This window comes from Vollenhovia emeryi, unplaced genomic scaffold, assembly GCF_000949405.1.
Source record: "Vollenhovia emeryi isolate VEMERY1.0 unplaced genomic scaffold, V.emery_V1.0 DF939329.1, whole genome shotgun sequence".
NCBI lineage: Eukaryota > Metazoa > Arthropoda > Insecta > Hymenoptera > Formicidae > Vollenhovia > Vollenhovia emeryi.
The window spans coordinates 19300-35185 of NW_011967037.1; the positions used below are offsets into that span (position 1 = coordinate 19300).

Here is a 15886-nt window from a genome sequence, read left to right on the forward strand (position 1 = left end):
TCCGCCACCGATCTGATCTAGATTTCTTACGAGATGTCCGCCACCGATCTGATCTAGATTTCTTACGAGATGCCCGCCACCGATCTGGTCCAGATTTCTTACAAGATGCCCGCCGCCAATCTGATCTAGATTTTTAACGATTCGTCTATCACCTTCTAGTACATTGTTTTGAATATCGCGATTAATAAATTTTTCCATAAATAATTGGTCATTTGCTTGACCGACATTTAAATCGGGCCTGTATGGACGACTTAATACATTTGCAAATGCTATGGATTTGATCAAAGAATTAATGAGATTTCCATTGCGAAATCGATCGGCATATTCCTCTCGACGGATTGCGTCCAGTATTTGCTTGTCACTGGTGGAATTTAAATATTGAATTAAGCGACTCTCTTCTTCGTTTGATAAACTCCTAAATTGCTTGTCAGTATCCCTCACGAGATGTCCGCCGCCAATCTGATCCAAATTTCGCTTCGTACCTTGGTTCATCCCTACAATGATGAAAAAGAAAAATTACTATGGCTTGCTACCCAGGAACAAAACTGATATCATTTCGGTGAATATTTATTACGCTGTTAATTACAATCGAAATATTCATATTGTATTTGCATTGAACTGAATAAATTAATAGTAAGCATATAGGGTGCAATAAATATGGAGAATTTAATTTTCATTTTGTACCAAAATCTAAATTCATTGAAATTACAATACATGCTTTAGTGGTTTCAATCTTTCTTTTACGTTTATTCGCAATGTCGATTTACAATTATGATTCATGCGATTATCTATGTCATGCATCATAAGCTTTTGCTTAAAAAACTATTTTATCTCGTCTAATGATTTTAATTATATTTTTATCTTATTTTAATTTCTATTTTTATTAGATGAGTGCTAGAAAACGTAATCTATATAACAAAGAAGTAAAATATAGTTTATACAGTAAATACATGCAAAATCGTGTCGGATACACAGAAAACAATAAGTGTCACCTCAAAACTTACTGAAATTAATGCGTTTATAAAATTATAAAATCTTCTAACAATAAGAAAATTGTACACGTTTCGTATATACAAAACAATCTATAGTGTTCTTAGAAATATTTAATAGTCTTAAGTTTTCACAATATTACTGTATTATTTAAATACTAATAGTATAATCTACTTTCAATACTAGTGTTCTTAGAAATATTTAATAGTCTTAAGTTTTCACAATATTACTGTATTATTTAAATACTAATAGTATAATCTACTTTCAATACTATACTACTATTTACTATAATTCGATTTGAAAATGTGTTATCTTCTATTCAATATTGTTTCCTTTTCATTCAAGAAAATTCTTTTTACATGATAAGAATATATTTTTCTTGGTTGAACTATATGCATAAGACGGCTTCACTCAAGAAAGTTTGCTTTGTTTAACATAATACAATTTTATTTCAAGATTTTTCGCTTTGAAACTAAAGGAATGTTCTTGTTTTTCTGTGTACTAATCATTTAGTACCAGTGTTTCAATCACCATTTAAAAATATATTAATTTCCATAATTTGTTAATTACACACTGTAAGACAATGCGTGCATATAAAATTCATACGTGATATCGAAATCGTGAAAACACTACGTGAGGTGAACTTTATCGTGCGGAATGACAGTCGGAATATGGATACAAACCGCAGCAGGATTTGCCTGCGCTCATGGGCACAATAAAACCATGCAAAACGATGCCATGCGGAACATTAGCGGATTTTCACACCTAAACTGTTATCACGCTTACCTCCATTAGTGTCTGTTGCACGATTTTATGGGCCCCGCACGCAGCGTACCTGAACATTTCGCGCGCAACAATTTTTCCAGAAAATTTTTTACACTCATTTTTTTTCGCGAAAATTACGAGGGCAAGCAAGACCGCAATTTCCCAAGTGTATGGTTGAAACTTGGCCGCCTATGCGACTTTTTTGTTCGGCACAACAATTATTCCAGAATCACAGAACGTGTTCCAACTGAATAATTAATGGCACATTTAATATGGAAATACGCAATGAATGATAAACGCGTGTACGCAAGTACAAGAAAGACAGGGGCCGAAAGGGTTGAAGTGACAGTGTGAATAAATGATGCGTGTTTGCGCAAATTATTAAGTTTGGAGCAGTAACGTGTAGCCACGCTGTAAATGTTCCATTGTTTTAGCGGTTTCGATTATGTACCAAATATTAATAAAATTCCTCGACATGGTACAATGGAAAACGTGACTCTGTTGTCGACTTTCTTTTGTTATTTTGATACACACGTGCCCCCAGTCGAGTAAAAAATATATCTGTACCTGAAAAATCAACTGTCGTAACTGATATTTAACAAATTTACACAGAAAAGCCAAAATTAACTTGTATTTATGTAAATTGATTTTTATTATATTTTTTAAAGTTTCTTTAAAAGTATTTTTTTTCAAACTTTTGTTCTTTCCGTAAATACGATTATTTGCCAGTGTAAAATAAATAATTAGAACAGTTGAGATAAAAACCTCAAAATTAATAATTTTGTAGTTATTACAGTTTTACTTCTCAGGTACAGATATTGGAACGTTGCATGAAAAATGTCACATAATAATTAAAAAAAATTGATTAAAGTTTTTAAATTCATCTGCTCACGTTGTATAAATGTTCCATTGTTTTATCGGGCTCGAGTATATATTAAATATTAATAAAATTCCTAAATATTGTCCAGTGGAAAACGTAGCTTTATTATTAACACAAAGTTGACCTTATCCGGCAAGATTACCAGGTACGGTCAACCAAATTTGTTAATTATTGCTGGCGACCCTGGAGATATTTCCTGTTAGTTTATTATTAACTTTGATTGATTATTTAGATCCCCACACTGTGTCTTCTTTCATGCCTTCAGTCAGGTAAGGAAACATTAGGATATTAAGTGAGAGGTATCAGGGTGCGGTAATCCTGAAAAATTGATTAAAATGGAATTCTTAAAAAGCAATCCGTACAAATCGATATTCTACATATTTAATTTCCCATCTGTAACGCGGTAATACCTTTTTAAAGACGCTCGTATCTAAATTGCTTTTCCCACATAAAATATTTCACTTCATTTGCCAATGGTCAAAAATTAATGACGTGGACATTGCACGTGATTATTGTATTGAAATTCTGCACATTTCTTAGTTATACCGTTTTCAAGTTGATTAAAGTTGAAATCTAATCAAATTGTTGCAAACGGCCAAATTAACTGTTACGTCTTCCAGATAAGCACGGGCGCTCTACAGAGGCGAGTTTATGACCTTAGACTCGTCGATCGTAATGCCTTAATCGAACCATAAAACGCAATCAGAAGGATACACCATAATAAACGTCGTAAACCATGCTGCTCTATACGCTTTTTATCTATCAGGATAATGTTTCTTGTGTACGTATGTGCACTCAAATCTGTTCTATATACGTTCCATTCTCTTATTTAATGTTAATAACTTATTAGTGTTACAAGGCGATGCATTTTATGATTGAATATTTTATCGAATATAAAATAAAATTCTCATTGTAAAAAAATCTAACTTTACACATTCTACTGCATTATTATTATCAAATCAACTATCAATCATCAAATTGAGTATTAGCAATTAAAAAAATTGTAACAAGAATAAAGACTTATTGTCGCCAGTAAATAATTAACCATGGCAATGTAGAAAATGGATAATCGACGCAACTGGCAAACTCTAATTATTTAAATTGCCTCAGTGGTCGAATTGATGAGACACCCGTCTAGAGTGTAGAGAGGTCCAGGTTCAAACCCTGGCTGAGGTAATATTTTTCGTAATAAATTTCTTTAATTAGAATTTGCCAGTTGTGTCGATTATTAATTTCCTACATTAATTAAAAATTGTAGATAAATATGTTTTGTACTTTAACTTCACGGTACTGTTCTATTTTTTAATTTTTTCGTAAATGGAGAAAGATATTTCGTGGGAAATGTGGTACCAAGTTTAAAAACGCGCAATAATCAAGAAATGTCTAGATTGTATTTGATCTGTAATAAAATATCCGGCAAACTTCTTTTTCACTTTTGAGGAAAGTTTATCTTTTCTGATATATTTTCTTTCTGCAACAATGTGTGTATTTAATTTCTTCTCTTGACATTAATTAACGGCACAATTACTTTCAGTTAATTTTAATTTCGTGACGGCAAACAATTTCAGACGATATGTTAATATAATCGATTGACACTCCTACAAGTGATTAATTGAAGTGTACAATATAAATACTGCGAGGGTGTATGCGTACAAGAACCGACCAATCTCTTGACATGCAATTCCGATGATAGAACGGATAGCATAGAAGTGATACGTCAAAGGGCAAAGGATTATAGCTTATGTATAGTAGCCTCGTTACGGTATCGATCACGAATCGTTTTTTCCTTCTGCGACAGTACACCATCTTCTATAATTAGACGATGCGTACGCGCGCTAGTATGTGTTTAAGATAAAAGTTGAAGTGGCGAATTGTTTAATGCGTCAATCGCGTAATTGCAAAAAATTCCCAGGCGACAAACGATCTATAAACTAGAACGACCTGTGTGTAAGGGTGTGCGTGTTTTTTTTTACTCGCATCTGTAATCTCCTAGCGCGATAATGCAATTACATATAATTTATTGAAGTCATTCACACCGAATCGATTCCGGTTTACCGCTATTATAGTACAAATGTTATTTAACAATGCATTACAAATGCAATTGTTTGCAGTTATCGCCATGTATCCTTATTTTGAATTTTGTAATTTACTTATAAAAATCATCTACCATTTACTTTCTATCTCTGTCATATATTTAAAAAAATTAAAAACAGATAAAAGTATGAGAAAAAAATTTCTCATATATAATTTTATTTAAATTATGTCCCCATATGTATGTGCTTTCTTTCTTTTGTATAATTTTTCGTACGTATATAAAAAAATAAAAAGAAGAATTAAACAGATATTTTTTGCATTATTTTAAAGAAGAAAAACTTGTCCATGTTTAACTGTAATTTTACAAGAAGAAGAGAATTTATATGGATACATTTTATACATAATTATATATAACATATTGTTTCCCTAATTAATGCCCTACATAATTAAAAAATTTCAAAATAATGCAAAATGGTTTAATTATAAAATATTACTGCAATAAGAAATTATATCTTTATATTGTACACAGAGTACACACGCTCTGCAGTAAATTTTGTTTGGTTTTAACGTTTGTAATAATTTCTCGCGTTTAGTTTTCATAATTAGTTTACAATCTGAAAGTTGATCTTTGCTGCAATTTCTTTTTCAGACATTTTCTCCTGCTCCAATAATATAACAAGCATACGTAAGTTGTCTCTTTTTTGGACGAATACTTACTTCGATCGTCCCATCTTGCCAAGAAATCCGGCAATCCCCCATAGTCGTTCTGTTGCAACGTGTTTGGTGCGGTCTGCAACCGTAAACGAAAAAAACTTTTAATTGTGGCCACAAGCTTTTATACACAGTTTACTTATTATTACTCTGTCAACAAAGTTACAGCTACAGGTACCTCGGCTACGTCATTCTCTAATTACTATATTTCACGTCGTCTATGTCAATGTTCGTTAAATATTAACGCGTGGAGGGGTAGAGTCTGCATGACTTAACTTTGACATTTTTTAAATAATTGGATAAATAACAAGAGACCTCAATAGTAAATTTAACAAGTAACAAGTAAAATGGGGCTTTGAAAGTGTAACGCGGTTAACGATACGTAAACTAACGATAGTAAATTATATCGATTCGCAATTATATATCTTATTATATATAATAAAAATCGATATATTTTATGATCGTTATATATCGTATGATCATTAACTTACGCGTCATTAACCGTGTTAAATAGCTTTCCAAGTTTCGTTTTACTTGTCACTTAATTTATAAAAAAAAAGTTAAATGAAATAGAGAAAAATATCACATGAGATAGAAATATGATATCAAATGGTAATTTCGAGTTTTTTCTTTACGAAAAGAATCATAAAAATTTTTTAATTTCAAATGTTTTAAATCTAAATAATAAAAGGAAATGTATCTGCTTAATCATTATCGGTGGAATTGTTATAAAATCTCCAGTCTTTTTAACCATAAATAATTCTAATAAATTTTTACCTGGACTGTATTTTTAGATGCAACGTAAAGACTTTTATTTATTTCTCTTATTAAATTTGCAAAACGCATCGCGTGGCTTACTTCCATTTGAACATTGTGAGTTTGCGTTTTATCTTTCACACAACAAATCGACGTATAGATCTGAATCTAACGATAACAGTGGACTCTTTAATTCCCAGCGGAATTTTAATTATTCATTCCAGCTGCATCTATCCAACATCAGGCGAACATCGCCATGTAACCGAAAGCAAGAGGAAGAAAATATAAAATCAGCTTTCAAATGCGTGCAATGCAGATCTTGAGATCACACACGCGTATAAGAACCACACATGTTAAGGCCGTGACGACGGCACATGTTTGTCGTTCTTATCACTGACAACTTATCGCGCCCACCACGAGGTTGCGAGCTGCATTATGCTAATTAAAACTTCGCCATACGGTACTCGACCTTACATTACGGATCGAATTTAACGCGCGATGTTTTTCTCCTTCGTCCGTCAGGTGTGCATTATAAGTTCCCGACACAGCCATTTGTGTAGCTTCTAAATTGAAAAATGCATTATGCCTGTCCGTCTATTCAATGAATGCTAACTCCTTGGCTTCCACATTATTTTCCCGCTCTTATAAGCGAGACATAATATTGTTCTCCTTTCACATCTTTTGCGTGTGCTCGCAAAACTACCTTGCTCCGTATGGAAAGAAAATTGTAATTGGTATTACGTCAATAAATGTAATACGTCTGAGACTCGTTGGAGCTCCTCTTTTTAAAATCGTAAAGCATTAATTTATCAATGAAATTCTTACTTAAAGAATTCGTGGAGAGATCTGGAGAGATCTTTTTTTAAGACTCATAACCTTCTCGCTTATAATTGCTTCGTTTAACAACACCGTCCTTTGTGAGACTTGGTGAGAAAGAGACCTTTTAAGGGTCGTCGTGGCCGACCCTGAATGTACCATCCACAAACTACAGATCGATACATTACGGTTACTACAGCTAGTCATTATATCATTTACTTCACTCGCATGACTAATTACAAGGGTTAAGGTCGACGTCATATCGGAGATCTTCCACTTACTCGGCGAATCGGTTTTTCCGGATCGAAAAGCGTTCTTCCATTCTCGGAACTTATAGCCTGTTAGCAATATCGTCGGTGAACATTCGACAAAACCGGAAGCTACGCACTGTCAAACATAAACAATTCATATACTTCTTCCCCTCGATAAAATGACGCATTTTAGGGATTTAATCGAATTTTATGACAGGGCTTTTCGCTTCAAGGCCTTCCGGAGCGGCTGCAGTCTTCCGTAACGTACCGAGTTGGTAAGCAAAGGGAAGAGAAATAAAATTTTGCAAAACGCCGAAGGACGGAAAATTTGCGAGATTTCATTTTGCTCTTAAAACCAAACGCCGCGCGCCGCCGACGTCAACGGTTGACGACAGCTTCGATCGTGCCTTGATGAAATCGCGTTTCGCACCATTATTATACTTACTAACAGCGCAAACTATAGTAACAGGGGAGTGTCACAGTTAATAGTTGACAAAGTTGACAAAGTTAATGAATTTTCGAAGCATCTTAAACAAATGATTAGCGATTAATCGACGAGGAAATAATTTTTTTTTAAACAGCACATAATCTTATTTACGGTGATTGCGAAAGATTTGTGAAATTTTTAAAAGTGAGATACAACATGAAATATTGAGAAAAATAGAAATTTCTTTCTACTAACATGAGTGTAAAGCTACATATTTCACATATAAAATATAATACCGTCATATGTTATACACGTAGGTAATGTAAAGTGGAACCTAAAACAAAGTAATGAAATATTTCGAAAACTGAGGCTGACAAAAATATTTCAGACTAAAACTGTACGATCTGAACGAAGATAAATAATGTAAAGGAAAATAAATAATAATTTTTTTAATTAATCCTTTAAAATCACACAAAGATCGCCGGTTTGTTAAATTAATCATATAATTCTTTCACATAATATAATTCTATTAGGTATCGGACAAAATTTATGCGTTTTTCTTGTTAGTAATGAACTGAAGTCGAATTCAATCAGTAATTCACAAGTGTAAGTAATGAAAGTTGTTAAGCGGAAAGTTACATTTATGTCATTGGTACACAAGATGCGTAGTTTTCAATTGGTTCAATATTCCGTTGTTTAATGAAGTTAAAGATGAATAGCGAAATGTTAAAAATTTGTCCTTTCATGCTCTATATGAGTTTCAACTCGGAAGTACGCAGCAAATGCAGCAAAACGCATTAGTAGTGTATAGGGAGAAGGTTCTGTAGCAAAAGGACAACAGAAAAATGGTTTAAGCAGTTTAAGGAAGACAATAAATCGTTACAGAATAAATCGCATTCGGGACACCCGGGACAGCCGATAGTCCGATGTTTTCTTTTTAAAAAAGAAATTTTCTCATCGGACCATCGGTTACGTCTCGATATCCAACAACGACATACGCCGTATTGTATAACAGGTTTTATCGAATAAGCTGAATATATACGTTCAAACCCATGAAAAAGTGCAAACGTATTCCAAAGTGATTGATTATGTTTGAATTGTGATCTGAAACTCCGCACGAATCTTTTCCAGTACCTAATAGTTAATTCTGCAGATGAAAATATAGTTACCAGATCCCTGTGCGCGCGTATCAAAGTATTTACCTATTATAACAATTGTTACAAAAAATAATAATTACTATCTTCTTAATTAAAAAATTAACTATACATCCTAAAACCAATAGGTTTATTTAAAATTGATAAAACGTTTGCTACACTGACAAACAATTTTTTTAAACTGAGTAAATAGATTCACTTAAAATTATATTTTTTTTTACTGAAGTAAATATTTATTCTATTTAAATAAAAATATAAAATTTCTGCAAATCTGTGTATTATATTAAGTAAATTAATTTAAAACATTATTACATTTTCTACATTCAAATAAAGATTTCATGAGATAGAGAATACTATTCATTAAAGGAAATCATTGTTTTTGTCAAATAAGAAATCCAATTTTCTTTGCCGCGAGACATATATCGCAGTAAACATTTTATAGGATTAAAGTAAAATTTTTTAAATTAAAAATTATCCACTGTTTAACATGTAATAAATACTTAAATTTAAAAAATGCATATTTTATTAAGCTATTAAGAGACGCTAATGAATAATTTTCTTGAGTAAAGTAATATTTTTTATTAAGATGTTTTTTTATCGGTGTATTTGCAATTGTGAGTGTGATCTGCGCTCAACAATGCATCGCTTAGTAATAAGAGTTAGAAACAAAAACTCAGTTTCTTTCCCATTCAACATGGCAGATTAAACGAGAAAGATACAACAATGTTTCGATACATCAGTTTAACGTCAAGCACATAGCGCGCGGCGCGAGATCGTCGGGTGAAATTCGCGAGGAGAGCCAGGAATTACGGAGGACACCGATATCCTCGTGCGTACCTACGCGTATATGCAATCGCTGTTCTTTACAACGCGGTTCCGACTGTGTCATCTCGGGTGTGCAGCTGCCTCACAGGTATCATTAGTATGCATGGGAAAACTTTTCGCGCATATACCTGTACGTTGTTCGAGCTTTAACCCGTTCGACTATCGCAGTGCCACACGCGCGAACATCTCCCCGCTGGAAGCCGGCTCTCGCGAATGTCCTTGTAAATTACAATCTCGCGTGTACGCTCTACTCACTTGCTTCAAGTTTTTGTATTAGAGACAGCCGATTGTATCATCTGACGTAAAATATGCAGGAGAAAGCGTATCATAAGAAGTTCCTTCGTTCCAGGAATCATCGCCGGCTGGACGCTCTGTCTCTGACAATGAGTCGAGATGAATGTCGTACACGGAGAGAATTTTCTCTTAAAATTTACCCTAAAAATCGTGTAATCGTGGGACAATATGGTATTTTGAAAAACTCTCATCGCATGTCATATTACACAGATTTTCAGGGTAAATTTTAAGAGAAAATTCTCCCCGTGTGGAAATAAAGGAGACGATTTTTGTTACAAGATTTGCAAATGAAATAACACGTAGAGGTAAAAGCTACTTTCACGCAGTGAGAAGAATAGAAGGGACGGAGAGCATTAAAATCAATTTTGTAAATATTTTATTCGAAGCTCTGATACGGTAATATGTATTGTATGGCAACGTAACGAAACGCGCTGTTATTTATGTATAATATTATATATAATTTTGGTTCTCTTTTCTTCTTTCTCGTATTTTGTACAAAGAGAAAACCCAGATAGCGCAGAGAATCCAAAAAGAATGCTTTTTCCATTCTCAAAGTATGAAATTACTCGTTCTCCGTCTCACTTTTAAGAGATCAAGAAGAATTCGCTTTTATGTCATAAATTCTGAATTCTTTTCCGGGTACAAAAGGAATTCTTTGTATTCGGAGAACAAGTTTAATTTACTTCCATAAGATGTCAAAAGGTATGTACTTCTATGGAATCCTTTTTGAACTACCGGAAAGGAATCTTTTTGAGTTCTTTTTTAACAGATTGCACTAATTCATAAAGAATTGCAAAAGGTAAATTCTTTTTGAGTTCATAACGCTCACCTGTGTTATCGGGAAATCTTTCCTCTTATAGGAGAAAAGTACAACGACAAAACAGTTAAATGTTGCATTTACACGCTCTTTCTTTACGACTCGTCTTTATTAATTCCGTCATGTTTAACAATCTCCGGCCGGCAAGGACATTTTATCGAGAGACGCTGAGGTCGATCTTCGCTTTAATCTATGGGAGTACAAAGTGACATGGCAAAGTGGAGTCCACTCCGATATGTCGCGTAACGCGACTTCACGGCTCATCCGGCGGGAAGCCATGGAGCAGCTGAGAGCCATCGAGAGCGATCTCGTGTCGAGATAATGCATCGACGAGAGCGGAAAGGTCGCGGCACGAGAATAGCGAACGGGAAGACTATTTGGCGACGCACGATGCTTACTCCGGAGGAACGTCGCGTCGCGCCGCCCGATGCAACAAGTTGCGAATGCAACGAGACGTATCGCGCGCCCTTCTGCCTTCTCACGGTGGATTAGCGAGTAAAGCGCACGGCAAACAAACCGACGAAAGTCCTTGGAGACTTAACGGGGGGAGATTAATATGCAGCCAGAGCGTTCTCGAACAGATTTTCGAAGCGGAGGCGTAATTATGCCGCGGGCGCTGAAAACGTTCCTCTTATCTGTACAAAGAACTTTTTCGCAAAAGGTTCCGGCTTTCCTTGGCAGTTTTCAATTTGATTGCGCAGCCGCTACTCGCCGCCGGAAATTGTGTGCTGCCATAGCACTTAAGCCAGCTTTACCAAATTGCACCGTTGAGAAAAAATGTCTTGAGAAAAAACAGCGATTATATATTTTACGAAATTATTTCACTCTTTTGCAGTTATAATCAATTTAATTGCTTAATGAGTAACGTCACTCGTAATCGGTAAAGATTCAATGCTGAATAACATATATATATTGATTTATCTTTGTCTAAAAATAAATTTTTTTTAAACTAATCTTGTAACTTAAAAAATGACATTAATAAATAACAAATTTGGCAGCTGGCTCGATCGTACTGAAAGCATAGTGCAATCTCTTGTACTTTATCGCTCAATTACGTTCGTTTTAACGCGTGACAGACACGTTTCAACGAAATTAATTACATACCAATGGCACGTGTAAGGTTGAATGAAATTCAAGCTCTTTACGCATAATGCGGAGTTGTCGAAACTGACAAATAAACAGTTTGTTGGACGTAATGCCCGTTCACCTTGTCATTTGGAATTGTAATGGTTGGTAGGGTGAATACGCGCCTGTTGCATATTCTTGTTGCAAATTAAAACGTACAAGCGCACGTTGCAATATTCAATTCAATCACCAAACTTAACAACTTACTTTTAACGTGAGTTAAAAAAATATTTATTCGCAAAACGCTGCAAAAACCAGATGTTTTTTTAATTATTATATAGAAGGTTTACTTTGATGATATTTCAAGCTACTAATTTTTCATTTGGCTAAATGGCAGGCAAAAGCATTTCTGCGTGAAATTTGCACCGGTGGCGCGTATGGCATAATAATTGTTTGCGTAAAGGTCGTTGCAGTACCGATCTCTGTGCATTTAGCTTTTTACTTTGCAATATTGCACATCGTTGCTCGCGAGAGGAGCACAAATTTTTATTTCGACGTTATTGCTCGATCCCTTTGTTATGCGCACACGCATTCATTGGATTTTTCTCGTACAAAATAGAAAGATGCCGCAGAAATTTGAAAATCCATCTACGCGTACATCAAAAGTATGACTATAGTATTTCGTGCAAACTTTTGAGCGTTGAAACGTGAACGAATATTACTCTTACCTGATCTATATTTGCGTGTAAAAAGAAGATAGCTTTATTATCTAAAATACCGATTACAATTACAATTTTCAACTGGTGAAATTTTCGACGCTCAAATCAGTGGGAACACGAAATCGTAGCGACAGAGGAGGACGCGAATTCACTAATAAATCATTAATCCGGCATGTGCAAGCATCGTCGAATTTCACTATCGTATAACTGTAGTTACATTAGGATTTCAAACTTATCGTGACACCTGTTAATGGCAGACTCTTAATTTCGAGATAGAAATTCAGAGACCGAAGTACCGAGGCTGCAATAGTTTTTAAAGTGATCAATTTAATTGTCCGCAGTTTGCACGCCCGGACACAGCACGTCGCACAGTAACGAAAGTATTTTCAAAACCTCAATGCAATTCTCGAAATCGATGCAATTCTACGTATCCGAGCGCACGAATACCACACAATTAGTCAACTCTAACAAGCTCACGTTGAAAAACTATTGTAGCCTCGACATTTTGGCACTACGAGTTTCGTCTGAAAATAATTTCAGGGGTCTGACATTAGCTGGTGTCACGGTAAGTCTGGGATATCCTATATTTATTATTATTATTGTAAAATTAATACATATATTTATTACAAACGCAAGCGACTTTTGCAGAGAGAAAAATGAAAGATTTTGAATGCGACAACGCAGTAATTATATCCCTAGATGTGCTAAAGGGAGACATATCTGTTTCGATCTGTTTCGACCATGTAGCAAGGATTAACAAAATCATATTTAAAAAAATGGGAATCTCTTTCCTCAGCTATTACAAAACTCAAATGTACACAGATTTATACATTTACTTTCGTATGCCATAGTATCGGTACGTTATAATATTAGACGATGTATTCACGGTCAGTTAAAGGATTATTTTCCAGCGAGACGAGGGTGCGGAGGAAGAAGGAAAATATAGCTGAGGTTACGACCGTGATATGTGAATGGAGGGTGTGCTTTACCTGAACGGGTCCGGCCGCCGCGTAAGCGGCCACGCCGATGAAAACGATCACGATCGATGAGCCGGAAAGCGCCATTACGTCGCGTTTAGTACACGGTGCCTGGTACCAACGGATGCCGAGGACTCGTTCTCCAGGGAAAACCTGATCGACCGCCGGTTCCCTCAGACTCGTAATGCACACGTCGTGAAAAACGCGTGGAGTGCCCCGAGTCTTGTGCTCCCATGAAATATATAGAGGGCTGCGCTCTCCCCTGTTTAGGAAGGGGTGCAAACGTCGCGCAGACGCGCCGCAGGTCTTCGTCGATGATTAGATACATTTTTCGTTTCGCGGTGCAAAATTCGGCGTATCGATACACGCGTGTCCCCCGCAGACGTCAAAAGCGTAAAAACTAACGCTACGATGTCGAGCAAAAAAATTTTATGGGTTCAGACTTTCGCGAGATGCACGCGCAAGATTAGTTTTACGTTTGTTCGTGACGACAGAAATGCGATAGACGATGTGACAAATTTTATGGGAGTTTTAACTCGGTTAAAAGTAAAATAAATTATAGAAGTTTTCAAGACTTCGATAAATTTAATAAATTTCATCATATTTTTCCTATTTGTCTTCCAAGGTTACAAAGATTGAGTGGCGGTGATTTAGTAAAAACTCGCTATTGGTAAACTCGCTATTATATGAATAGTAAACTCGCTATTTTTTTCAACGACGTACTAATATTTCAATAAACTTGTCGATTGGAACGAACGATCTTAATGCCACACGTTTTTACGATCTAGAGACGGAAAAAAATTAATGGATAATAAACTTTGAATCCATCAAATCGGACATGTCTTCTGATCATTAGTAATTTTTGTCAAATAAAGAGTAAGTATTTTTCGATAGCACATCAATTAATGTCAAGACACGACGTTGCATCAAAATGCTCCGAGAATTAGAAAGAAGGAGATTAATATCGGGAGATAAGCGCAAGATATATACAGGTTAATATCACTTAAAGTAATATTACTTAAAAGCGAGACGACCAGGTGTCTTCGAAGCTGAGATCTGGTCCGTACTCTCTACTTCAAGGACTGGGACAAGATTTTTAATAACACTCGAGTAGAATTTAAAAGTATTTCTTTCAATAAACCGCGCGTCGCGAAATCAATTGGAAGTTTGCCTCCCGAGATCGTCCTTGCTGTCCAACGGTACGTTAACTTCTAAATTGTAATTAATTGCCCCACGTAGACACGGAATGTTGTAAAGCCTTGACGAGAAATTAGCTGGATTCTTCGAGAATTCATTATTAATGATAAAAATATTTTTAATATCTTTGCAGCGCATGATTTTGTTTGTTAACGTAATATAACATAAATAAAATGACATTGACTCTTTCTTTTCTTTTCTCTCTCGGTCCTGTGTAAAAATGCAAAATTTTAAACATTTATAAAACGTGCTTAAATCATGGATGAATCTCAAACACTTTCTTTTACTAAGAAAATGATATCTGATTGAAATTGAGGAACAAATATTTTATAATAAATTTATATCTTCAAAGCTGAATTTACTAAAATTCTTTAGTGACAATCTTAGATAACATGCATCTCTTCGCATCGCTTTTTATCTTGTGGCTTTTTATCTGCGATTTTATCAGTGATAAAATAAAAATGTACAATTGAATAATAGAAGAAGGTACATTTCTTACCAACTTTCTTTTTCAAGAGGTGCACGGCGTCGTCGCGTATGAACGGAAAAAGCGACAATTTCGTGATGCTTCATCATTGCAGCAGATAACTTAATCGGACGAGCCTATTCACGCATAAATGCGAAAACCGCGGTCTGCGTGTAGGGACAAGGGGAGGCGACATACGCGCTATCGATCACGCTCTCGTATCTGGTGCAGAAAATAATTCTTAGCCCTGAAAATCGCCCGCAGTCGTGTGCATCGTTTATCGTTAATATTTGTCGCGCGTAAGCAATGCGGAAATGACGCAATGGCGAGCGCAAAAATCATGGTGGAATCAACTGATGATGCCTATTAGTTTAACAGAAATCCCCGCTGGCCCGTATTAGGATCCTCTCTCATAATAGGGGACTTTCTACACTGAAAACCGTTAAAATACAGTAGTTGATATTGAACTTGGATCTGTCATCAATTGAAATGGGGATAATTCGTGGAATGTATGTGTGTACGCACACGTGACAAGTTTCTGTGGCTATTCACAGCTTACATGTCGATATTCTCTAAAGAATGCTTTCGCACCCTCAGAAAGGATTTCTGTTACCGAGACAAAAAATATTCTTGACGCATTTATACTTGTCACAACCTCATTTAGTATAAAAATAAGACAATCTCAAACTAAAATCGATAATACTTATTCTCCTCTATCGAATTAAAAAAGATTGACTTACAA

At 35.2% G+C, this 15886-nt stretch overlaps 1 protein-coding gene across 1 annotated transcript in view; it reads right to left on the minus strand.

The window, feature by feature from the left end:
- LOC105558579 overlaps window positions 1–13711 on the minus strand; it is a 14862-nt gene extending 1151 nt beyond the window's left edge. The window contains exons 1-3 of the mRNA XM_012006337.1: window positions 13494–13711; window positions 5387–5459; window positions 1–494 (exon numbers count right to left, since the gene is read on the minus strand). Of these exons, the coding sequence (XP_011861727.1) occupies window positions 1–494; window positions 5387–5459; window positions 13494–13568 (642 nt within the window). The 5' untranslated portion in view covers window positions 13569–13711. The remainder of the gene's footprint in view (window positions 495–5386; window positions 5460–13493) is intronic.
- Window positions 13712–15886: the final 2175 nt, after the last annotated feature.